This window comes from Podarcis erhardii (genome assembly GCF_964252035.2).
Source record: "Podarcis erhardii genome assembly, chromosome: 5".
Classification (NCBI taxonomy): Eukaryota; Metazoa; Chordata; class Lepidosauria; order Squamata; family Lacertidae; genus Podarcis; species Podarcis erhardii.
This window is the reverse complement of record NC_138509.1, coordinates 16,010,095-16,037,359: the sequence shown is the minus strand read 5'-3', so window position 1 is coordinate 16,037,359 and position 27,265 is coordinate 16,010,095. Positions and strand designations below refer to the sequence as shown.

Here is a 27,265-nt window from a genome sequence, read left to right as displayed (position 1 = left end):
CTTACTCCTGACAGGTCTCTCCAGTGTCTGTTTATGGTGTTTCTGGCTGCTGAAAGTAGGTGGGTTATGAGTTCTTTGTGGTGTAAATGGGCATTGTTGTCTCGGAAGATGTTTAGTAGGGCCAATTCTGGGGTGATGTCTAATACTTGCTTAGTTATTTTACATCTTTCTTGTATGGCTGTTGTTCAGAATAGTTGGATTTTGGGACACTCCCACCACAAGTGGAGGTATGTGCCTGTGGAGGTGCACCCTCTCCAGCATTTTGGTGAGGTTAAACTGAAACTGACACAGAGACAAACAGAAGCCTTTACCCCAGTATGGCTCCCCTTTATCACATACACAGCCCAACAAGACAATGACAATAATTCACCAACAGCACACAAAACAATATGGCTAACCTGATACAAAACACCCGCGCACCCCACTCACACACAAAAACAAAGATCACCACAGCCAATCACAAACAAACAACCACACCCTAGGCCAACCCCAACCTCTCTCACCACCAAAGGAACACAAGTGAACAGCACAAGCAACGCTGACACCAAACCCTACATACATTAAGCATAATAGAAACATTGCCACCCGATCCTACCCCCACCCATCTTCCTTCCCTCCACCCCCTTTTTTTTCTTTTCTTTTTCTTCTCCCCCTAATGTCTCAACAAATGAAACGGATTTGTTACATGGAAAAAATATGAGGCTTTACACTTACTTCTGTAAAACAAGAAAATCTTTAATAAAAAAATTAAAAAGTATAAATAAATTCAAACAGCAAAAAAAGAAAAAAGCTCAAAACAGCCAGCCATAGGCAGTTCTGAAATTTAAGATTCTACCAGGGTTCAAGTGGAAGTGCAAGCTAAAGACAACTTTTAAAACAGAGGGCTTCTTTTCAGCAGAGACCTGTTTTTAATGTTACAAACCATGAAATGCTAATTCAGAGTCTCGGCAGTCCTAGTTCATCATCTTACTGTAAGATCCAGTCATTAGTAGCAACACAAATTTTTGGACATTCCTGCGTGTACCTGCTTTGTCTCTTCATTAGAAATCACCAAATGACTGCTGTAGACATGCAGAATTAACCCAACCCCAGTGAAAAAGGAGGGGCAGCCTGCTCTGTATATGAGTACTGTTGGCTCACAGGAGCCTTGAGAAATGTAATTCTGATCACTCAAGTCACTCCTTTGTGGCATGTAGTTTATGAATGACCAGTCTAGATCCTGAAAATTTTACAATGTAAAAGCTGGACTCCAGGGTACTGGTCTGTAGCAAGCTTGGTCTGCAGTAGATGACTCTTCAGTTAAAAGCTGTCTCTGGCGTACAGTATTTAAAAATAACTTTTATATTTAATGCTTAAATTGTCCTATTAAACCTACATATAAAGGGGGGGGGAGTTAAAATATGTGTAACACACAGGACCCATTTAAACGTTTTAACTCATCTTAGATTTTATTTAATGTTTCAATAGCTTAATACAACAAATACAAAATATAAATTAAATCAGGTTTCAAATTTGAGCAAAATCCACCTTTATTTACACATCTGTGCTTCAAACATTTCTGCAGTAGGAATATTCAAGCCTTCAAATAACACTATGTTTTCTTGGGGCAAGAAAGAGATCCAAAGGAATGAGTCTGTGCCAAGCACCAAGTCAAGAACGTTCAACCAGCCTTTGTTCTCCTCGTTTCCCTGGTTACACTGTGCATTTACTGTATGACAGAAATAGGACTGTAGAACTAAACCCTTTTTAAATGGAATCTCAAGCCATGTCGGGTCTCTTGGAAGACAAGCAGAGGCCTCCACTACAATGGAAACGAATTCCTTGATATTAGGTCATCTTGGTATACCCAGAAAGGCTTAAAGATGTTTAGGGACATCTCCAGACTGTGCTTGGCTCTGCAATCTACTCTAGATGTTCAGATTTGCCAGTTTAGGACTTCACCTACAAAATAAAACCATGCAAAGATGTTCCCAGTCCCTAAACAAAAAAATGCAATATTATTTTTTACACACCCCAATTTCATCACAGTGCCTTTAGGCACGGCACTGTTATATAAGTCAACACTTAGAAGATTCCTTTGCATTAATACTTTGTGCTTTCCTTTCCTGTACACGGAGTTATTCCCAGTAAGTAGTTGTGAGGATAGCTGGGTATATAAATATACTGATTTCTGCTAATAAAAATTTAAAATTAGCACACTACAGATTGAGTAATGAATTCTATACTGAGGGTGGGAAAGTTTGAGTATAGTACTGGTTTATCCATTTCACAGTTAAGTATCAGGAAAATAAACCAAAATTTATTTGGGGGGGGACCCTTTATAAAGTTACAATTTATAGTGTTAAGGATACCTCTTATCAACCGTCTGTATCAAGTCACAGCATTTCAAAATGGGCATCATTTGGTACCAAAGATAGGTAGACATATCTCACTTGGTATAGACCACAAAACTACAAACCAAAGAGTGGGCAAAGCAATTTGAAGTTGGTTGCTATGCACTGACACTCGGTAAATAGATGAGACGTTCTGGTTATTGCTTGGAATCTTTCAGATGCCTTGCTCTGAATTTTGTCTCCTTTACCACCGCCATTCCATATACTAATACACTAAACAAAACAAAACAAAAAAAACCACCCCAGTCCGACATAAATGACAAGTGCAAAAATGCTTTTCTAGAGGTTTTTTTCAAAGCACATTCAAAAGAGAAATAATAAGAATTCCATACCTTATAACTCTCCATAATGGGAAGATTTTGGGAGGGTTGATGTGACATATCTCCCCATGGAAAATACATGTTGAATTAAACCAAGGAAGATATACCAAGTATTATATCACTATTTTAAGTACAATAATCCCTAGGATGGCTAGTTTTGAAGTGCAAATGTAGTCCACAAAACAACTTCTAGGAAGATTTATTTTGGGGGGAAGGAATGTATTTCATACTAAATACTATTCAAGTAACTGGGTTACTTACTACATCAAGAGCCAAGGTGTTCTGGTTAATATTCTGCTCACCTCTTAACTGAATCACCGTGTGAAGTAAATCTATTTAATCTGGGTCACAACTGACTGCAATTCTACGCATATTTCCAAGTAAGTCCCACTGAACTCAGGCCTTGCTCTAAGGGAGGTTGTAAACTAGCAGGTCAGGGAAAAGGGTTCTAATAGCCTCCCCTTCCTGATGTTCTGGTTGTCTGTGTGGGTTTAAAAATTTTAAAAACAGGCCAATCTTTCAATCAGCCTTAAGTGGCATGGCCCAAGCGCACCCCCTCTGTTAGAATGAAGAACACTGATCCAAGTAAACAGGCACAGAATGACGCTGTGTGTCAAGTCTCATAGGAAGCAGCAGCTCTTAACAATAACCGGATGGAAACCATTGTTTTCCCTTGAACAGACAGTTTAATATTGTACTCCCTGCAATGTAATGTAGACCTGAACTGTAAACTTTTCAAACACACTGTTGGGGATGTGCCCTTTTCCTTTCCAAAAGGAATCTGTAAACCTAGGGAGAGGCTGTCTCCGTCGTGAGTTCCCAGTTGCATTTCGAGAGCTGCTTTAAGCAACCGACCGTACGTGCTTTCAAAGGATGCAACAATTCCCCTTTCCCCATGCAGCAAAGACTGGGGGCGTGGTGGGAAGAACACGCCGGTTTGCCACTGCAGTTGGTAGAAGCACCTCAGAGTCTGCCTCTATATTGCTGACAAAAAGATGACCATAGTGCATTTATTATGTATACTTCTGGACTACTTGTCGCCCAGATCTTCAGAGACCAGTCAGTGCATACTAGCAATTCTGAACATATCCTGTGCACCTTAAAAGCCAAAGCAAAAAGGATCGTTTCTGCAAAATGCATTCAGCTGGAACACTGACTCTGCAATAATGTGCAGTTTGTGAATAATAAGGCATGCTCCGAGATAACAATGTGTTTTTGTTCCCGTTTCAAGTGGCACGTAAAGATACTGGAGTGGTCATTTAAGTGTATAAATATTGTAATACTGTGACGAGATCAAGTAAAGCCAGAAGCTGTACAACAGCAGTTCTATAATTGCAGCTACTTCTAATTTGCAGATTTGCAAATTTAACTACACTTATTTCTAATTCATCACATTGGCCCATGCATTTCTGCATATAAGTATTAATCCATGTGCAGCAGTGTTTTACAGAGAACCAGAAAGGAATGTTTACACCATCTATTATTGCGCTCTTAAACAAAGGCAATAAACCTGACACCTTTTACTTCTCTCTTTAGAGCTAACCTAGTAGTAGCTCTCGGCTATAAGAGCAATATATACTTTGTAGGTCTGGTTCACTTGAGTTACCAGGAAGAGGCACTAGGGAAAGGACATAACTGGCTGCCAGTGACAACACTGCATCATAAAACTTCTACCTGAAAATTCAGTGTAATTATTCAAAAGATTTTCAGCATACAAGATAGCTGCTGATCTTCTGCGTTGTAGACACTTAAGTGTATTGCATGGAAATGTTCCAGTGAATTCCTGCGATAGTCTGGAAAAGCTTACATGGCCATTTGAAAAAGCAATGTCAGCATCAACACAAACTACCTACTCTGAAATTATGTATTTCAAACGCATTCTTGAATCCATGCGCTAATCACAATTACCGTTTTAAACTAAGGTGGCCTTTTTTGAACAATTACAAAAGATGGCTTGGTTGATTAAATGCAAACCTGAGCAACTTATCCAAGTTATATTTCACAGAAAAATGTTGTGTGTTCATGACTGCCAAATGCTACACTTTCAGGACTCCTAATACTTTAAGCTCCAGCTCTTTTCACGACCATAAGAACACTCTCTGAAGAAAGTGATATCTACCACAAAGGTTAAGCCGATTAAGGTAGTTTAACTTGCAAGAACTAAGAATACGAAGAAAACATTCAATGAATACACTATCCAACATTTCTCAGCTAACCCATGAAATTTCAACATCTGCCAACGCTACATGGAGCCTTATGACAACTGTGGTAATGGGCAAAGAAAAATGATTTGTATGTACTTTCTCAGAGCCACTGTTCAAAACCTTGTCATTTGCCCAAACAAAATACAAACAACACCACACTTTTCAATTGTCTCATGGGACACCGTCTGCTACTAGCCCAATTTTATGATATTCTTCTTCTAAAAGCAGTGTTTTAAAAGCATGCAGAGAATTTTGTTAGTGTTTAATACTGTGTTCAGAAGGAAGAGTTGTGGCACTAAAGCTAAGTCAACCTCATTTCAAAAAAGATAAGGTGTTTATTTCTCACCGATTTACTGAAATGTAAACAAGGAAAACCTTGGGATGGTACAATAGCATGAAGTCATGTGCTCCAAGTCAATGAAGCTCTGTTCACGGTTGTCGTTTGGGTACCAAGACAGAAACTTTGCGTCACACGGCACAATTTCTTTTACTAAAGGTCTTGGGGCCCTTTTTCGTCAGGGTGTTTCCCTCTCATGATTTCCCCTCCCAAAATGCACCCTATTCTCATTAGGCAAACAATTATTTTAAAGGTATGACACGTGTTAGTTTTTGTTTGAGACAGCTAAATAGGTTGCACTTGATGTTATACAGATCCAATGTCTTTCCTTCATCCAAAGACAGCTCGAAGTTCTCCAGACGTTAAAGAATGCCAAAGAACAAGTAGTGACTTAACTTTGCTGCATTTCGACCGGTGCCTTGTAGCCTTGCTGCACGTGAATAACATACCCTTTTTGTGCACCTGTTCCTGTGGAAAGTTAATCGAAAAGACTTCACACAGATGTGAATTCAAACCAGTCCTCTTTAGCCAATTAACCTTTTCAATATTGATGGCTTTGCGAAGGGCCAGCAATACTCATTTGGAACGGTGCCATTTACGTTGCATTCAAAAAAAGAGAACATAGGAAACCAAATCCTGGCCCTCCTACTCTGTTGATAGGCTCTTGTATTCGCCAGCGTGTGGTAGTACAAAAATAGTCTCGTGGTGATGTAGAAGGCAATGAAGACATCTATGGAGTAATGTTCATGGGCTGCCAAAATGAAGAAAATCCCAAAGAGATTCAGCACCCAGGACAGTGTGTGCAAGAAATTCCAGCTTCTTGGCGTATCTAGGGAGAGAAGAGCATTCAGCCAATCACAATTTACCAGGTTTTGTTATCAAAGGGGTGCCCTGGATTGACCGCCAACTAGGAGCAATCAGGAAGGTTAGCTATCGTCTTCTGCTACTGTCAGCTTCCACATGGCTGCAGAGGGTAAGGGAAGAAGAATGCCAGTCACCAGCCAGAGGACCAAGGACTGTTTCGAGGTTCTTCCTATTTCCTTCCATAAAGGGAACAACAGCATGGCCCTCGCTAGGGCTGGGCATTATCTGGTTTTCAACATTGTGATACACCCCCAGTGAAACATCACAATATACTGATGTATCACAATGTCTGAAATAAGGATGGAGCTATGCAGAGGCATTGGCTGGCTTCCTGATTTCCCCCACATTGGGATTTTTGCATAGCAAACACAAACACACACAATTCACAATATATAGACAGGTCAAAAATTATGAAACCAATATCACAATATGGATTTCAAACTGGTTTTGGACAATTTATTGCAGCCCTAGCCTTCACTGAGCTGAAAAGGCCATTTAATAACTTGCCTTCTTGTTACTTTGCATTCTTAAGATATCTGCCCCGCAACACTTTCTTCCTCCACTCCTCTTTCCTGGTGTCTTTTAGATTCTAATATGGCTTTGTGTCTTTTCTTTGACTAGCTTACTTATTTGCTAGACGCCAACTAAGCACTGAATGCAGTAAGTAAAAAATCCCCATCATCCTTTGTAACGATAAAATATTATTTTAATGCAACATCAGTGCACGGATCATGAAGTCTGGTGAAACTGAAATTTGCTTTGCTTTCACTTTCTAAGCAGCAATGACAGATCTCTGAGCATTCATAGCCACAATAACCCAGTCAATCACAAAGCCCACTGCCAGTTAGGCAGCTTTTGTCCCCTACAAATGCCTGTCTTCCCTTCACTGAAGCCTATGTTGGAAAATATTTCACAACATCAAGATGCAAAAAAAGGAGTGACATACTAGATTCATGATGCCATTTCAACGCTGTACTTACATTCAGTGACAAAGAAGTTGAGCATGGTTAGGACAACCGTATGGCCGCTGAACATGTAGTCTCCACAGGTATGTACTCCTGTTAGCGTCATGCCAAACCCACTCCAGATTGCAAAGGCTCGCTGAAGTTTTGCCCACACGTTGCCATACAACTAGAAACAGAAGCGTGCAAAACAAATAAATGAATAAGGAACACATCAAGAATACTTGAGGTGATCTACCAACTTTAGAACAGCACTGAATTTGCCCCTAGTTCACATAACATGGTTTCCATAGGTAACTGAAACACAGTTCATTTTGTTTGTTTGTACATTCGGTCTATTTACATCTACACTTAAAAATACACACCAAGGATCAAGTCTCCAGGATTTTCCCTACTACCCACAAGGAAAACACCCAGCTTTGACCTCCTTATCGAGATATTCAGCCTAAAAATACATGTTCACATTTTGCTCCTGAATGCATCATGCTCTAAACACACACATATATAATGTATCTTCAGAGTAACATATACTCAGGTTAGAAAGGATGTACTTTCAAAGACCTTGCTCTTTCAAACACTCTGTTCTATTTTCTAAATAAATACAGCTTTATCAATATTGAACGACTTAGCATTTACCTAGCATTTTAAAGCGTTCAAAGTGCTCCATATACATTCTCTCAGTATTCTGTGCAACACCCTGTAGGGTAGGTCAGTATTATCTCTCACCCTCTCCTTAGCCTGCTAAGAGCACTGAGTGAGTTTGTGGCTGAGAAGAGATTTATGATTGTGTGAGACCTTTGCAGAATACCACAAAACAGAATTGATTCAAGGCTGGAGTAGATAGCGTGGGATCAGTTCATTTCTCTACTTCCTTTAGTCCAGGAGGCAGGATGAGCTAGCTAGCTTACTCTGTGTCTTTATGATGTAGTCATCCCACTCAACTTATGCCACACAGTATTTCAGACTTCCCAAACATGGTGCCTTCAAGATACTCTGGACTGCAACTCCCATAAGCCCCTGCTAGGATGGCCCATTGACAAGAATGACAGGAGTTGCAGTCCAACACTATGTGGATGGTACCAGGCCGAGGCTGCACTAGAATTTGTTGCCTTAACATGTAAATATTGAGAGTATTCCAGAGAACTCATGTTGTCTAAATTGGCTAAAGAGAAAGGCACATTCTGGAACTTTATCAGGCTACTGCAGCAAGTTCGACAACCTGCTTTCAACATGTTGTTGTTGTTGTTTAGTCATTTAGTCGTGTCCGATTCTTCGTGATCCCCTGGACCAGAGCACGCCAGGCCCTCCTGTCTTCCACTGCCTCCCGCAGTTTGGTCAAACTCATGCTGGTAGCTTCGAGAACACTATCCAACCATCTCATCCTCTGTCGTCCCCTTCTCCTTGTGCCCTCCATCTTTCCCAACATCAGGGTTTTTTTCCAGGGAGTCTTCTCTTCTCAGGAGGTGGCCAAAGTATTGGAGCCTCAGCTCCTTCCAGTGAGCACTCAGGGCTGATTTCCTTTAGAATGGATAGGTTTGATCTTCTTGCAGTCCATGGGACTCTCAAGAGTCTCCTACAGCACCATAATTCAATTCTTCGGCGATCAGCCTTCTTTATGGTCCAGCTCTCACTTCCATGCATCACTACTGGGAAAACCATAGCTTTTACTATATGGACCTTTGTTGGCAAGGTGATGTCTCTACTTTTTAAGGTGCTGTCTAGGTTTGTCATTGCTTTTCTCCCAAGAAGCAGGCGTCTTTTAATTTCGTGGCTGCTGTCACCATCTGCAGTGATCATGGAGCCCAAGAAAGTAAAATCTCTCACTGCCTCCATTTCTTCCCCTTCTATTTCAACATAGCAGGGCTGAATTTTGGGGAGGGACCCTAGTTTGGTGGTAGAGCACATGTCTTGCCTGCACAAGGCACCACATTCAATACATGCCAGCTTCAGTTAAAGGCATCACGTAGCAGCCAATGTGAAAGACCTTTGCTCAAGACCCTCTGCCTGTCAGTGGACAATATCAGGTTAGATGGACAAATAGCTACCATTTGGCATTTCTCATTTGTTTGTCCTAAGTTTACTTCTGTCTCAATGCTGTGGCCAATGCAGAAGTAAATCTCAGAATTTGGGATGGGCAAGTGGTTGCTTACCTTTCCAGAACACTGCAGATGTTGGCCTGGCACAGATAATGAGGTCACAAACATTGTAATGCAACGCAACAAGAACACCGTCCCCATAAGACTGCATAACCGTCGCAGAAGGATCGACCTAGAAACAAGCAGAAAAAGTCTGAGTTGTTTAATGGAGGGCTTGGATGCAAAGATGCTAACTTAAGGAAGTTCTGGGATGGAAAGTTTTCAGGTCCTTCCTCTGTCTCAGCAACCCACCCAAAACATGCTCAGGAACCCCCTCCCCTGCAATGACCCTCTAGAGTGATTTTTCAGAGATACAAGTGGCTGCAATGAGGAGGATAAAACAGTAACCTTTACTTCGGGAAGCTTCCTTAGCTTTTCTTAGGAATCAAGCTTTTGTTTTGACATGGCTCACATGTTACATTAAACCATGGCTTTAAAACATAAAATTTAATTAAAATGTACTGGTTCATGCTACTGAAAAGTTCTCACTCCACTTAAAAACAAGCTGTGATTTAAGTGAGCAGTGTGCTAGCAAACACAGTTTTTTTTGGCGGGGGGTCTCGCTCTGCCATCTCTCTGCACAGCAATGCTAAGCACTACCAAAATACATTGGGAATAAGCAACGTGCTACACAAGTCTGGCACCATTTTCTCATACCACCAAACCACTTGCTCAACAGTTTTATGGGAGTGATGGAACCACTGTCCCCATTGTTGCACATCAACCTCTCAACATGTGGAGTGGCTGCCATGGATTCAACCTGCTCCTTGTTTGGATGGTGTGGACTTTAGTATCCCCTCTTAATGAGGAATCAAGTCTCTTTCTATTTTTCTCCAGAACTGCAGCACAAGACAGATACACACAAGATCTTCAAACAAGGTTGTCTGCAATTTCCAAAATAAAGGCAACTGAACTATACCTGTGTCTGTGAAGTAGAAGAACGAGCAGCCAGATGTAGCAGAGAACCACACCACATACTTCAGTCATGGCAAAAGCCCACGGTATCCTAGGAACACTAAAATTGGAGGAAAGAAAAATCAAGATGCTATGTGCCACTTTGACATGTGCAATTTCTGGGCAAAATAAATGCAGATGATGGGTAAGTAGGACCTTACCAACAAAACAAAACAAACCCATTTGATTTAAAACTGAAACTATCGTTTATGTACCTCAACGCTCAGCATAATTTCTAGCATAGCCGATTGGTTTCAAACCAACTTGGCATTTGCCAGAAAGATCACGTTTTTCTGCAGTTTAGTATCTTACCCTTCTTAAGCTTTGCTTTACTGCTCTAAAACTGGGGAAAGTGAAGCAGCAAGAAGCAAAACAGCAGAACCATTTGCTGAAACTTCTGCAACCTTAAAATCAATGGGTTAAATTGGCTCTGTTGAAACAAACAGATTTTTGGAATTTGATCACTAGACAAAGCAGAGGCTTGTTCTAGTAATCTTAAAAGTGCAAAGGCATCCTTGTTCTATCCTACCCAAGAGGGGGCCCCGCCTTGGGAGACAGCCGGCCTCCGCTGCGCTGGGGAAGGGGAAGAAAGGGAGGGAGAAACCTCGCCTGACACCATAAATTCACACCATGTATCTACAAAAAGAGCAAGAGTCTGCACGTAATATCTGACAGTTCCAATTTCCATGTCTGCATCCTAAGCATAATCACTCTCTTCAACAGGAGAAAAGCAGTAAATGCCAGGTAATTTGATTCAATACTCTTTTGCCAAATTACAAAATCACAATCTTCATACATTTTAATGGAGCATCTACCTAAGCTTGCCTGCTTCTCAAAGCTATGTTTTCCACAGTTATATCTGAATACTGTTTACTGGGGCTAAAGATGCTTTATCACACAATCAAATCAGCTGTCTTTTCTGAACTTCAGTGCTTTCCTGCAAGATCTTTTCTTCTCTAAGCTGAGTATACATTTTCCTTTTACTATTATGGCCCATTTCTCCTACACATTTTCACCGTATTTTTCGCTCTATAAGACGCACCAGACTATAAGACACACCTAGTTTTTGGAGAAGGAGAACAGGAAAAAAAATATATTCTGAATCCCAGAAGCCAGAACAGCAAGCAGGATCGCTTTGCAGTGAAAGCAGCAATTCCTCTTGCTGTTCTGGATTCTGGGATAGCTGCGCAGCCTGTATTCACTCCATAAGACTCACACACATTTCCCCTTACTTTTCAGGAGGGGAAAAGTGAGTCTTATAGAGCAAAAAATACGGTACTTCTCTACACGCTCCCTTCTTGTCCTTCACATTTTGTCCACCATTTAATGAATGCCTGTTTCTTCATTTAACAGCAGTTCAACACTGTACCATCACCAGCTCATTCTACCACTCAATCACCCTCTTATTTTACAAATTGATAATCTTCCCTTTCAATGCACATACTTGCAGGGAGGCTAAGAATGCATACAACAAATAAGAAAATCAAGAAGACAAGTACCTAAAAAGAGCTGAAGAGTGTATTTTCCAGGGGGGATGAATATTATGCTGATGTGAACAAGGTAATTTACATTGGAAAATGTTCCATTCACACCAGAAATTTTTTGATGCGCTAGAAAGTGATCCAATCCAACATACAGTATTTTACTTCCATTTAGAAAAAAGCTAAGCTTTGAAACAGCTAAGCTTGTTCAATATTGTATTTGTCACTGACATTCACTTGTTTTTATGAATATATTAATGAAACGGAACATCACTGGGTCCAACTAACAGGACCACTAAGAACAGAAAGTCACCGGCAGCACAAAACTAGAAACAAGTACTGAACTCTGAGAAGACAAGGAAGTCTTTGCCTGGTATCAAAAGGAGATAAATAGCACCAGGCAAAGCTCCCAGGGAGAACACTCCACAAGTGGGATGCCAAAACTGAGGAGGCTCTGCCCTCCGATCCCACCTCCTTACCACCCACGGCTTGGGCATCCAGACAAGAGCAGCCAAACTTGACATTTGCATGGGCAGACACACACAGAAACAAGTAACCCTTCAAATATCCGGATCTCAAGCCATTTCAAAGATAAGCACGAGCACTCTGAACTGTGTGCAGAAATAGAAAGGGAGCCAGTGAAGCACCACTGTTCCACTTTAAGCAGCCAATTCCAATTAGCAGTTTCCAATCAGCCTTCAAAGGCAGCCCCACATGTAAGGCGTTATGGCAGCTTACTCTGGAGGTCACCAGAGCATGGATAACTTTGGCCAGGCTCTGGAGAAGTGTACATGACACAAAGTGGGGAGGGGGCTCACTCAAACCTTTCATCAGTGGGGTGCTCCCCCCGCTTCTCCCAGTTCCTTCCTCTCAAGCTTTCTGCCTTCTGCTAGCAGGATGAAATCAAATAAAGAGTGCAGCTTATTGTCCTTCAGCCACATAGGACTTAGGGAGAGCAGGTGCAACTACTTACCTAGATAAAATCTACAGCCTTTCAATACTGGTAAATTGACAACAAAAAGGTTTTTTTTTAAGACAACACCCAGATAGGGACTGTGCATTCTAGAAAAGCTTTAAGGTAAAACCCAAGCAATGTGGTGACTGTGGGCTGTAAAAGAACACTTAATTTTTCAAACACTGCCAGGAAACAGCCGTAAACATTTCAAGATGCTCTTAACTGTCCTTTCCGTAAAAATTGTTTTTAAAAAAGCGCAGAATGGAACAGATACCAATGTATCACTCAAAGCATCCTCTGATCACAAAAAGGAACACTGCAAAGGAATGAGAGCCAATAGATAAATTTAACAGCTAAAATCTGAGCTACTGATGACCTAATCTGCAATAATAGCTCCTCTTCTATTCAGCCACTTGCCCTCTTGTTATCCCATCTACTATTCAGCAAATGGTGATCATGGGAAAGTTTAGGCTTTTTTGCTGGCCTATGAAGTCTATGTATTAACCTTTTAGCTTTGTTTTCAAGTGCTTCTGCAATCACTGCCCACAACCCATACTTCTTGGAGATAGAATATGTGCACTCTTAACACCACAACAATATGCAATTGCTTCAGTCGAAGCTATTCTGCAGTCACATGCCCTTGCTGCTAAAAGGGTAATAACAAAGGCCAGTCACTGAGACTATTGTAATCTTCTGACCTTGTTTTCCTGATTACTGTCTCTACTCTGAATCCTTCCTTGGTGCCCTGATGACAGTAATTCTATTCTAAAACAATATCTAGCATTCAATAGTGTCAGGTCTGCCTCTAGATCCCAGCTCACAGAGGACCAATGCCCGGTGGATATAATATACAAAGTCTTTATTGAAGTTTAGTTTCCATTTCAAGGCTCTGGGCGCGCAGACCCACGTCTCGACGCTAGACCGGCTAAGTCCCCTCTGACTCACTGCTCCTCCCACACCAGTTTAAGATCCTCGCCCGGCTCCACCTCCTACGCTGTTCTTTCCTTCGCTGGGTCTTTCTGCCCTCTGGGGTCTCCTCCTTCCTGGACTCTTCTGACGCTGACCCCCCTTGGTCTTCCCCTTCCTTCCGGCGGGCTTTAGGACCTGGCTCCCTACCCGGGCTCCCTGCTGTGCCGCTCGCCTGTACATTTGAACTTGGCGCGCGCGCCCAGCCGGTAACCTTCCTCCTGACCGTTTCCCCGCTTCCTGATGTGGGCGTGACCAAACCTGACTCCTCTCCTCCCGCTGGTGGTGAGAGCACTGGTCCCGATTCCTGGGACTCCCCCTCCCCACTGCGCTCTGGTGGGGAAGCTGGTCCTGATTTCCAACTGCTGCTCAGGGACTCCCCACTGGCCCCTTCCTCCTGGGGCTTCCCCCCTGGAACCCCCCTCGCCCTGGCCATCGGCGCTCCCTTCTGTGAGTCCTCCGATTCGCTGGAGAGGCTTGTGGAATAACTCTTTCCACTGTCACTGCCTGCTCCCCCCTCGTACTCCTCCTCCTCACTCTCCATTTGCTCCCCCTCCTGTGTCTCTCCTTCTGAACCCCTGACAAATAGTTTCTCTTTTTGCTCCCTGCAGGGATTTTTAAAAAAAGCAGTTCTTAAAACAAATAATGCCTGCATTTAGTATCAAATTTTGTAAATGTTACATTTCTTGACCGAAAGTCAATAATAATGCGCCGTGTCTACAGAAAGGACAATTTCACCCCAGCCACCAGTTAAGAGGACCAAGGGGTGTTGCTGACAGATTGCATTCTTCCCTCCCAGCAGGAAAATGCATAAGATTTCCCAGCAGCTCTTGAGATCACTGCTGTAGGGCAGCTCAGTGTTTTGGAGGTATTTATAAAATTGTTTTGGAAAACTCCACTTTCTTCTTCTTGCGGAGTAATCTTAAAATGGACAGTGGTTTATTTGTTTCAGACAAGCCACGCATGATAAGACAGAAATAAAGCAAGGGCAAACATTGGTTTATTTGTTGCTTCTCTGAAACAAGCCAACAAACCATGCTATGGGTTCAGGTGAAACAATAAACCATAGTACAGCTTCAGTGACTGGGTCTGAGTCTGGAGGGTGTTGTGGGTGCAAGGCCAAGGCATGTTCTCAATTAATTAAACCATTCTTTTAAGACGAACTGTGGCTTACCATGATGTGCAAATCAGGCCACAGACAGTTAAGCCATGCATCATGGTTAGCCACTGGACGCTCAAAGAACTGGGGACAAATCCACTATGAGCCTCTGAATCCAGGGAGAGGAAAAGCAGTGCAGATGTTGTGATCTAGCCATTTCCCATATTTCATGGATTTGCGTAGACCTTGAGGTATTTTCACAAAAAAATGGGAAAGAGCTGGTCAATGAATTCCCCAAAGGTGGTGGGGGTTGCCATAAAGGTGCTGACAGCACATACTTTCATGGGGGGGGGGGAAACAACCTAGGAGAATTATTTTATAAATTCTTATTTTGCGAAATAAAAAAATATTTTAAAAAAAATTAAGAATGGGAGAAGCAACAGGAAATTCTGCAAAACACCTAGTTTGGCCTCAACAGTTTAGCAATTCTGATTTTTAGCACTTTTACCTAAGCAGGTTAAAGCACTTACCTGTCTAGGAATATGTCTGGTAGTGGTGGGTACGTCTGCATGTCAGGAACTCTCTCGTGCACGATAACCATGACAAATGATGTGAAGCCAAACACAATAAAAACATATATACAACTCAAAGCTGTCTTCCAATACTCTGGGTTCAGTCTTCGCGTAGGATGTTTGTTTTTTCCATTTGCATACTGATCAGTGTTCAAATCGGCAACAGGCTCACAGTCATCACAATCCCGTTGAACCTCGCCATTGCAAAACCAGTCTGTTCCTTGAAGGGAGCCAATCACAGGCGACAGGGAACCAATGGGACTATCACTGTTATAACCAAGCTCTTCCAAAACTTCAATGTGGTGCTTCTGTAGCTTGCGTATTGACAACATGAGCCGTTTGATATCACCTAGAACCTTGATTTCCAGAGGAGGAGACCTCAAGTCGTATTCAGTCAGTGTCAGTAATGTAATTCCATCCAATCTGTGCTTGTCACACAAAATGTCCACATACTCACAGAAGCCTTCTTCCTTCAGCCATTTGGCTACATGCCTGGTAGACCAACGCTGAATGCAAAGCTGGCTGTTGCCTTCCATCTTCTCTACCTGCCAAAAATCAGATGTTTTAAAGACCGAGAAGACAGTGCCCACATCATTATAGCACCAAGTTAGTGCCCACATCATTATAGCACCAAGTTCTCAATTTTCTGGGATATAGCGTTAAAATGTACTTCAGACAGACTTTCCTACGAAGCAACAAAATTACATTGTATTCAGCTGCACCTGAATACCCTTATCAGATTTAATTTTTACAGCCCAGAGACCTAGTGCTTCCCAACTGGTGACGAGACTGTCTGCTTAGGAAGGACAAACTGTATTCCAAATCAATTTACTCACCTACAAAAGCATTTTTTCTGGCCTGTCCAGCCACCCACACATTTCTTAAACAATGGGTGGCATACTGATGACGTGGAAGAACTGTACTCCCCTGACCCCCCACTTGAAAGGAACTTTCCCGGCCAATTAGTCACAGGACAATTATTACTCATCTTGAGCAAGTAGTTATTTATGAAACAGATATTCTGATCCCTGACTTCACTGAGGAAGTTGACCATGTGAGGCAATGCAGGCCATTAAAGAGAGATGTGCCCTTTCCTCACTATGGAGGAACGGCACATCTCCAACTAGGAGGTCCTCTGCTGTGCTGTGTTTTGCCTTTGCAGACAGCATCTCCTTCTTTCTTTTCTACCCACCCCATCTCTAATAGTTCTGTAGTATTACTATTGCTATTATTATTAATTAGAAAATTTGTATACCACACTTCATCTGAAGATCACAGGATGGGTCACAACAGAAAAAATAGAAAATGACAACACAAAATACATAAGAAAAAAGCAAAAACAAGAAAAAGCTTCAAAAGAATTGGGAAGCCATGGTGGTAGGATAGAATACTAAGCGCAGCCATTTCTGAGATAGCGTAAACCTGTGTATACCCCGATTCTGACTTCAGTGTTAGGAAAATACATGCCATTTTTACAGTAACGTCTCCAAGTCAGTAGTAGAAATTTAGATATGAAAGCTAGGAGCTAAATGGGATCTAGAACCTAGGTTATGGGAGCAACAACGGAATGTCCAGGCGCATTTTTTTTTTAATAACAAGAATGAAATGAAAAAGCTGAAAATGAATGAACTGCAGTGAAAATATTGTGTTCATTTTCCTCATTCTCCTGCCCACCCCCCAATATTCTTAAGAGGGTCTCTTCTCCAGTCTTCAGAGAGTAGCTACAAGTGGGGAGGCAGAAAAAAGGGTCCTCCTTTCCTTCTACTCTGCAGTTTTAATCTGAAATCTTGGGCGCGGTACTGTGCCCAGAGCTCAGAAACTGCTCACGCTAATGAAATTCCCTGTTGCAAAATGCACCGAAAACAATGGGAGTTTTGAACACTGCTCTAAGTTCAAGAGAATGAACTTTCATGGGCAGCACCAGAGTAAGGTCTTTTTCTTTTTTAGTGTGGATGATCTGCATGTGGAAACTTGTCCCTGCAGTGACAATAAACTGCCATGAAAACTTAGATGGTGCTAAGGGCAGGACAGAAATCTGTAGATTCTCACTTAAGAAACTTACTTACTTAAAAGAACAATTACAACAAAACAAAAACTACACAATCTCAAGCCTTTAGAAGATCATTTGCACATTCATGTAAAGGTAAAAAAAGCCAAAGGACCCATGGACAGTTAAGTCCAGTCATAGGCGACTATGGGGTGCAGGACTCATCTTGGTTCAGGCCGAGGTAGCTGGCGTTTGTCCGCAGACAGCTTTCCGGGTCATGTGGCCAGCACGACTAAACTGCTTCTGGTCCAACAGGACACCTTGACGAGTGCCAGAGCGCACGGAAACGCCGTTTACCTTCCCACCGCAGCTGTACCTGTTTATCTACTCTCGCTGGTATGCTTTCGAAATGCTAGGTTGGCAGGAGTTGGGACACAGCAACAGGAGCTCACTCTATCCAGCAAATTCGATACATTCGTGTTTCACTTAACCAAGAATCTATTTGTCATTTTCTACTGACATTGCAAACTGAGTTTCAACATTTTCTTGCCTGAACACAGAGAAAACTGATTGTAAAAATACAGTGGTACCTCAGGTTACAAACACTTCGGGTTACAAACTCTGCTAACCCAGAAGTAGTATCTTGGGTTGTGAAATTTGCCCCAGGGTGAGAATGGAAATTGCATGGCGGCGGCAGCGGGAGGCCCCAGGAGTGAAAGAGCATTTCGGGCTAAGAACAGTTTTGGATTAAGACCGGACCTCCGGAACCAATTATGTTTGTAACCTGAGGTACCCACTGTATCCTAATCCTTAAGTCAACCAAAGCAGACAAAGGTTCGGAGAAAAATAAAATACAGACTCACCAGAAGATTATTCTCAAGATTTTTCAGAAAAAATCAGAAGACAGATACCTAAAGGGTTGACCAAACAAATGCTCTTGATGCTCAAATGCTTCAATTAGGACTCCTTTAGAAGAGATGTCAGACCACAGATTCTTTGCTTGGCAAAGTAGGAAAAGGAGCACCATCCTTCATTTTTCACACAGTAAGAGTCACTCACAATGCTGATCAAGCATACATACGCTCATACATCAAAGGTCACATGTGATAAGTCTTGTACTTGGGAGTAAGTCCACAGTGAATTCCAAACATTGGAAAGGTGGGAGGGTCAAATGACTGAAGAAATCATGCTCTCTCAATGGACTTCCCAGATATTTTTTTGTCAGTAGCTCTATACCAGGGCTTTGCTGTTTAATTTCCCCCCTACATTTCTACAAGAACATGCACTCAAAGCATATTACAAATCTTGTTTAAGGAACGGTTAACAAATATTTCATACTGTTCCAGAGGAAACAAACACAACAGTAAAAAAAATAGTTGATGTCAATCTGTACTGTAAACCAGAGACATTACAATAAATGAGGGAAACTCCTGCTCTTAGGCCCATGAACAGTTGCAAACAGTGCTAGAAACTGAGATATGAAAGCTAGGAGCTAAATGACACTTTAAATCTAGGTTATGGGCGCAGAAATAGGATGTCTAGGCACGCTTTTTTAATAAGAATGCAAAGCTGAAAATGAATGAACGGCAGCTAAAATATTATGTTCATTTTTCACATGGTCTAGTCCTTCCCCTGCCCACCCCCCTAATATTCTTAAGAGGGTCTCTTCTCCCGTCTTCAGAGTGTAGCTGGAAGTGGGGAGGCAGAAAAAAAGTGCTCCTTTCCTTCCACTCTGCAGTTTTAATCTGAAATCATAGGTGCAGTACAGTACTGCGCCCAGAGTTCAGAAACTCCTCACGCTAGTGAAATTCCCCGTCACAAAATGCGCCAAAACAAGGGGAGCTTTGAACACTGGTTGCAAACCAGAGAAACATGGGAAATACATGTGACCAAGCCTACACCATAGCCTGCTCTACTGACTGCAACAGAATGCTTCTTCTAAGCCTAATTTCAGTGAGGGAAAAGGACTCTGTGGATGCCAGGGCAGCACTCTGCAGGTAGGTGTGGACCTGCTGAAACCATGTTGGTGACACCTGCAAACAAGTTTTACCTGCTGGGTTCTACAAAGGGTTAAGCCAGTACTTCAAAGTAGAACCAACGACATCTAGACAGACATCAGAAGATACACTATGGTATTCATGTTGGCTACTTAGGTAAATACCACGGCTTGCTCTTTCAAATAAATTTTCTGGGGAGTAGGCATCCTGCCCTGCTATTTCAAGCAATACATGGCCCACCTTTCCCAAGATGATCTTCATAACTACACTTGAAACAAGGCACAGGAGCAAAGAGACAAATCAAAAGAAAAAAAAGCCAAAGGAAGACAGGCACAAATGTTTTCTACTTATCGTGTATTGTGAGTTTTAGCTCCCATAAAGGTTTGTGATCCCCCAGCTCTCAGACAGAAGAAACTGCAAACAGTTCCAAAGAATTTCTATCTAGTTTTGGTTTCTAATAATTAAAACTGGATTACAGTATCAGAGACAGTATCTATCAAGCTTAGTCATCATTTGGGACTAGTCACATCTAGCAGTAAGGCTACCAATTATAATCATTTCAAATATACAGTAGACATGTAACAGCTACAACCTGGGAAAGGTTCTGAATTTTATTTTATGGCAGCCAAAACATCCAGATTTTGAATTTATTTGAATTCCTATGAGATCTGTGGAGGGTTTAGGCTAAACATCCTCTATTTAGGGATTTTCTTTGATGGGAGATTCCATATGCCCAACTATTTTATTTTAAAACTATTTCTAGGCTGCCATTCTGAGCAGAGCAATAGTAAGAATTTAAGATAATAGCAATATTAAAATATTAAAGCCATCAAATCCACCTCACCTCCCTCCAATAAAAAATTAGAGACCTACATGGATATTTCCTTCCAAAATGCTGTAATAACTGCACTGATATATGTCGGTGGCAACCTATGGCTTTTAACCTTATTCAGCAGGGTCCAGGCCATTTGCAATGGGTACATGACTGCTGCTTTGGGTGTTTTGCGTGTCTAATTATTTAAATTGCTTTTATTAACAGTGATGTTACAAGGCAAGCTAATAAAATAGATATAAATAACACAAGTTATACCTGAATTTTCAAGTCAGTTAAAAAGTACATTCTGTGCTATAAAACTGGCTTGTGTGTCTTCACTGGTTGGTTATACTGATCATTCTTTTATATTTAGTTACCAAGATATCCAATCCGACATGGCTTTCAAGAGAAAGAAGATATTGAGCCTCCTGCAGAGGCAGAGCTTGCCAATATACTGTAGAGAGAGAGCACGTTCACACCCGAAGCTATCTAAGTTTCAAAACTTTTCACATCCAGCTGATAAAAAAGGGGGAATGCTGCACAATACACAGAAATCCTTGGAAGGGAAGCAAAGCTTGATTCCTCCAATTTCTCAAAGTTAATGATACTATTTGATTTCTCACACCCATTTGAAGCAGTAATATGCCAACTCTAGATAGCTGAATTACTCCCATGACCTTATATTAACAGAGGACCACCATTTAACATGCAAAATAACTGCAAGCAAGTTGAAGGATGAAGAAACATTAAGGGACAGGTCAAACAAAAGACACGACAAGTTAATGTCCACAATAAATGTCTACTTGGGTATACAGTATATGAAAAGCCACTTGTCCAAATGTACATAAATGTTTGTGCGTTTCATAGAGTATGTCATTTTTATGCAGTTCACTAACCAATGCTACTCCAAGGGCTAAGTATGTGGAAGCTTTCTCACTTCTTTGCCTTCCTGGTCCTCATGACAAGTGCCAATGTGTTTACTTACTCCAGGAAGAAACACTAGCGCAGACACACATATTTCAATGAAAATTGATCTTAGGACTGCTCACTGTTGTAATGACAATCTAAGTTTACATTCTAAATGTTAAATGCTTTACAAGTGTGAATGAGTGGCAAAATGCAATCTTATACATTACCAAAGAATGTGATATTGATAAGCAGCAACATCCTCAATACATTCCCCTACTCTACAAAGGAAAAAAACCAAAAACCAACTTTTATGTAATAGCTGTGCTTTAATCATCAGTGTCCTACAGGTCTACTGAATAATATATGGCAATGATTCGCAGGCTGAATCAGCTCAACGGCAAGGCAGATATACACTAGACTAGAGCGAGCAGAACTGCATGATCTTTCCTCATTTCACACAACAGGAAAAAGCTGGGAATGCCTCCTCGATTCTCTGCTAAGCAAGCTGCCAGAAGTTTTCCTTACATTTGGCACCACCCTTGCAGGAAATCTGAAGAGGAATAAAGGTTAACTCAGCAAACCTGAAGAACAAACAACTACAACAGTTCCAAGTAATGCAAAAGGCATCTAAAGGAAATTTATAGTAACCCAAAGCTTCTGTCAGGGATGCGGGTGGCGCTGTGGGTTAAACCACAGAGCCTAGGACTTGCCGATCAGAAGGTCAGCAGTTCGAATCCCGCGACGGGGTGAGCTCCTGTTGCTCGGTCCCTGCTCCTCCCAACCTAGCAGTTCGAAAGCACGTCAAAGTGCAAGTAGATAAAAAGGTACTGCTCTGGCAAGAAGGTAAACGGCGTTTCCGTGTGCTGCTCTGGTTCGCCAGAAGCGGCTTAAGTCATGCTGGCCACATGACCCGGAAGCTGTACGCCGGCTCCCTCGGCCAATAAAGCGAGATGATCGCCGCAACCCCAGAGTCGGTCACGACTGGACCTAATGGTTAGGGGTCCCTTTACCTTTAAAGCTTCTGTCACCTGTTTGGTAGACACACAACAACGTTACTTGGAAAAATACATGCTTACTTTTCAAGTAATTCTAGAGTGTTCCCCAGCACATAAAAGTATACAAACACAGAAAGCTAACAAAGTTATTGGAAAGGCATTTACTAGTATTACTACTAAAAAATTACTGGGCATCAATAAAAACAAAAAACAGATGTGACACCAACTAAAGCAGTATGGATATGATATTGCAATTTGATCTCTCCTGCAGGAATGAGATATGAAGAATGAAGGAAAAATGGTTTCCCCCTATTTTTTCAATGGTGAAAAATTACATTGAGGAAAAGTGGAAACACTTTTACACAATACTTTATCTCTCTTAAAGAAAATTGGAATATTTGCAAGATCAACTTGTGCAGTGAAGTATAATGCACATATTGTTCATAAACCCTCACGTTAGTTAGGAGTTGTCCCAGGACACAGCAAGACTTGCTTACAGAGAAGATTGCAGGACTCACCTGCAGCCCTGTTATTCTAATTATTTTAAAGCCCTTTCACCACCTCCCTTTACAGCAGCCTGAGAACACAGAACAAAAGCTTTTACAGCTTATGAAAATACTCCAGTAAGATACAATATTGATTGCTGGCACTACTAGCAGCTCTCCTCCAATGCCAAATAGTAGCTGGAAGGCAATTTTCCTCTAGAGCCTGGTTTAAAGCAAAAGGGTAAAACCCCTTCATATTCTCTGCCACCCCAATTCTGATTGCCTCTGCAACTGCAAACAGCAACACTTGTTTAACAGCTTCATGCAACATGAAGTTTGTCCCAAACCCACTGAACTTCAAATGCCAATACAGTACAGGCTGTTGTAGAGTACAAAATGCAACAGCCAGAGCACATGTTGTGAAACAGCACGTTGAACATTTAAGTTAGGGTAGAGGATAGCATCTCAAAGGCATCCTTGGTGGCACAATAGGCACATCACGAGCCTGGAGACATAGTCCATATTTTATTTCTAATAAAATTGTGGCCCCATTGGTCAAGTACCCTTACAACATATGCAGTGTTCAAAACTCCCAAAGTTCTAGGCACATTTTGCGAGAGGGAATTTCATTAATGCAAGCAGTTTCTGAGCTCTGAGTACAGTACTGCGCCTAGTATTTCAGATTAAAACTGCAGAGTGGAAGGAAAGGAGGAGCTTTTTTCTGCCTCCCCACTTCCAGCTACTCTCTGAAGACTGGAGAAGAGACCCTCTTAAGAATATTAGGGGGGTGGGCAGAAGAAGGACTAGACTATGTGAAAAATGAACATAATATTTTTGCTGCAGTTTGTTCATGTTCAGCTTTGTATTCTTGTTATAAAAAGTGTGCCTAGACATTCCGTTGCAGCGCCCATAACCTCGGTTTAAGGTGCCATTGAGCTCCTAGCATCCTATCTCAGTTTCGAACACTGAATAGCTGCTCACCCACAGGGGCTGCAACGAGCCCTATGGGGTGATTTAGAAGCAAGGAGGAAACAATTGGATCCAGGCTTTCCTGAAAGTAGAAAAAGAACAAGGCGATCACACAGAAGCGTCTACCAGCAGCCACACCCCCTGTTGGCACACATCATCCTGGCAGCCCTGGAAAGGCTGCTTCCCAGACACGAAGGTGCTCTTCAGCGAGCAATTTAAAGCTGCGCCTTCTGCAAATTTTTTTTATGAAAAACAACCCCGCTGGATTAGACTTTTAAAGCTTAGGATGGTTTTTTTTGGGGGGGGGGTGTTATTGGGTTATTGTTGTTGTTTTTCTTCTGATTATGCATTTTGTGGTTTTATATTCTGATTTTATTGTGTGAGCCGCCCCGAGACCTCAGAGTATAGGGCGGTATATAAATTCAACAAATGAAAATAAATAAAAATAATAAATAAAGTGTCATCCAGCCTACCCGTCTTGAGTCCGGAATACCCCAGGAAGCTCAGAAGCAAGGCAGAGATAACCACCCCCACCAAGTGCTTGAGCAGGGGTGTTTTGCACCCCTACATTAGCCTATTTTGCAGCCTTAGAGCAGGCTGTTTTGCACCCTTAGACAATGTTATTTTGATTGATTCTACTTCCACGCCACTTTTGATTCAAATCAAGCCCAAAGCAGCTTACAAACAAAAGATAAAAATAACATAATGGAACTTCACGAATACTGTACAGCATAAATGGTATAGAATACTTAACAAATCACCGGTAAAACAACCCCAAATAAAACAATTACCATCTATGTTAACAATATTAACAAAGCAACTAAAAAAAATAAGCTAGCAGGCTACTTTGCACCCTTAAGCAAGGCTACCTATTTGTACCCCACCCCCCACCCCAATAAATAAATTTCTAACTTCGTTTTTCAAAATCAGATATCTTGCAGAAACGACAGCAACCTTCAAAATATAAAATCCTTCGAAACGGGAAACCTTTTCTTCGGCTCCCTCTGGAGAAGCAGCAGCTGAGCCTGCGAAGGGTAGCCTGCTCCCGGCTGTGGAAGCTCCCTTCGGCTCCGCACAGCAGCCTGTGGCTAAAGGCAGAGCCAACGAAACCCGCCTCCGCCGCCTCCCCTTCACACGCCCCTCAGAAGCCGAAACTCCCCTTGCAAGCGCCTTGGCGGCGGCGGCGGGGCCGGGCCAGCCGGAACCTACCAACTCCCTCCTCGCCGGGCGACGCGGCCCCGCTACGTGCCGGCAGGCAGAGGCCGAGGGCTTCGCTGCTGCTGCGGCTGCTGCTGCTGCTTCTGCCGCCGCCGGTGCGCCTTCGCCATCGCACGGAGGGGTCGCCGCTGGGACTGAGGCGGCTGGGAGGCTGCGGCGTCGGCAGCGGAGCAGCTCGACCCTGCCAGGCAACCGAACCACCCACTCACCAACCGGGCGCGGCCACGTAGCGGAAAAGGCGGGGCCAGGCACTGACGCAGCTTCCGCAAGAAAAAAAACAAACAAACAAGGGGACGAGACGGCAAGCGGAAGTGGGCGGGGCAGGCGGAGTCCCGCCCACGTCACACACACACACACACACACACACACACACACACACACACACACACACACACACACCCCCCCACCCACCCCCCCACCCACCCCCCCACCCACCCACCCACCCACCCACCCCCCGCCTCGCCTGCGCGCGGAGGATTCGTTTGCATCGTGTAATAACTATACAGTAGTACATATGCTTGGCTTAAAGCAAATAATCAGCAGTCTGGTGCAATGCATCTATTTTTGTATTTGTTTTCCTTCTTATCATTATTTTATTTTGACAAAGTAATAATTATAAATGAATGAGAATAAAAATGTGACCATTCCATTGTAACTATCCAAGCCCCCTTTCCCTTTTAACAGTACAAATTCGACAAACACCCTCCATATCTCCTCCATATCATTTCTCCTGCATATTCCCCGTCTTACCTTAATGGCACGTGTATTATTATTTTTTTTAAATTCCTTTTATCATCACCATCCACCACCCCTCACCCCACCTTTGTGTTAGACTTCCAGTCTACTCAATTGTAATTTCTTTCCACTTCTATTACTTTCTTTCACACACCTTTAACCTAATTTCATGCTTCTTTTTCTATTACACATTGTTATCCATCTTATTTAGTATTTCAGTATTTAAAACGGAACTTGCTTATTCTACTAGGAGTTCTGATTTTTCAGTATGGTTTTGCAAGTACAAGAAAATCCTTAATAAAAAATATTAATATATATATATATATATATGGTTTTGCAAGTATCTTTCAAACACCTTCCAGTCCCTGTCTATCTTCTCTTTTGAGATCCTTCCAATTTCTCCCATTGTTTTGGATATAATTTGGCAAGCCACTCTATTTTTGTTGGTATAATACCACTTTTCCAATTTTTCGCAATCAATAGCCTTGCGGCTACTGTTGCGTACAAATATAATGTCTCGTCTTCTTCCTTTAGACTTCCTGGTACTATTCCCAATAGAAAACCTTCTGGTGTTTTCCTAAATGAATATCTAAACATTTTTTTTCATTTCGTTACATATTGTTTCCCAAAATTGTTTGATGTTTAAACAATTCCACCATATATGTATCATAGTACCTTTTCCAGTGTTGCATGTCAATTTATCATTAATAGCTATATCCCACACCTCTTTATACATTCTTCCATTTTATATTCTGCTTGCCCCTTTTTTATTTGTTTTCTTTTTATTATTATTATTTTGTTTTGACAAAGTAATAATCATAAATAATTGAGAATAAAAATGTGCACCCTGCCCCCGAGACCGTTCCATTGTAACTATCCAGCCTCCCAAAATTTCAACACCTCTTGCGACGGTTTTACCCCCTTTCCGTTTTAACGGAATTCAAATTCTACAAACACCTTCCAGATCTCCTTGAAATCATTTCTCCTGCATATTCCCCAGCTTACCTTAATGGCACAAGTTAATTTATCATTAATAGCTACTGTATATCCTGCACCTCTTTATCCCATTCTTCCATTTTATATTCTGTTGCTCATTCCACTTCCTAGCTGTCATAATTTGTGTGGTGCAATGCATATTTCTGAAGATTTCAGCATTAAATCTCAGCACGGGATGCCCATGGCATGATGGAGAACAGCAACGACCAGGAAAAGGTAGAGATGACATTTTACAAGGACAGGAAGAAACACCTCGAACAGAATTAATTGCCCCACACAGGAAGAACGAGGATATAGTTTGAATGCCTCACTTGTAGTTCTATAAATCATTTAATGTGTCAACACAAACAGAAGTTATTACTATTGCAGTTGTTGTTTAAGGGTATTATGATGATGACCAGAATGTAATGGAAATTAGTAAGATTTTGGAACGCAGAAAATAAAATCAACCATCAATTCTCGCATGTGGGTGGCCACCTAAATGATATAATTTAGTATTTGAATGATTGGTTTTAGTAATTTTATTATAAGTTGGTATTGTTATAATGAGGCTATTAGTGGAATATAATTGAAAACTAATAAAAATTATTATCAAAAAAATAACAATCTCAGGACAGGGTGTTGGACTAGATGGGCCCCTGGCTTATTCCAGCAAGCTCTTCTTAGGTTCTGCATATTCCTTCCTCCTCCTACTACTCCTCCTCCTCCCCTTCTTCTTCTGGATATCGCCCTTTGCAAAAAGAAAAGCTCCATATTATCCTCTGTAAAGCCCACCTAAGACTTGCAACATCTTTTCTCATGCTGCTGCTCAACTTGGCAGCCAGGGGTCCAGAGAAAAAACCCTAAAAATAAGAATGCCTCTCCAGTACATGGCAATAATGTCTGAATGAAGAGTGCTTGCTTGAGAGGGAATTAATA

The 27,265-nt window shown here is 41.9% G+C and overlaps 1 protein-coding gene across 1 annotated transcript; it reads right to left on the bottom strand.

Moving 5' to 3' along the window:
- Positions 1 to 5,232: 5,232 nt before the first annotated feature.
- SAMD8 (sterile alpha motif domain containing 8) lies at positions 5,233 to 24,833 on the bottom strand. Its single transcript, XM_081864411.1, has 6 exons — positions 24,608 to 24,833; positions 15,201 to 15,787; positions 10,135 to 10,230; positions 9,231 to 9,348; positions 7,099 to 7,249; positions 5,233 to 6,083 (listed from the first exon to the last, which is right to left on the bottom strand). The coding sequence occupies exons 2-6, from the start codon at positions 15,776 to 15,778 to the stop codon at positions 5,779 to 5,781; spliced, it is 1,248 nt and encodes a 415-aa protein (XP_081720537.1). The 5' UTR covers positions 15,779 to 15,787; positions 24,608 to 24,833; the 3' UTR covers positions 5,233 to 5,778.
- Positions 24,834 to 27,265: the final 2,432 nt, after the last annotated feature.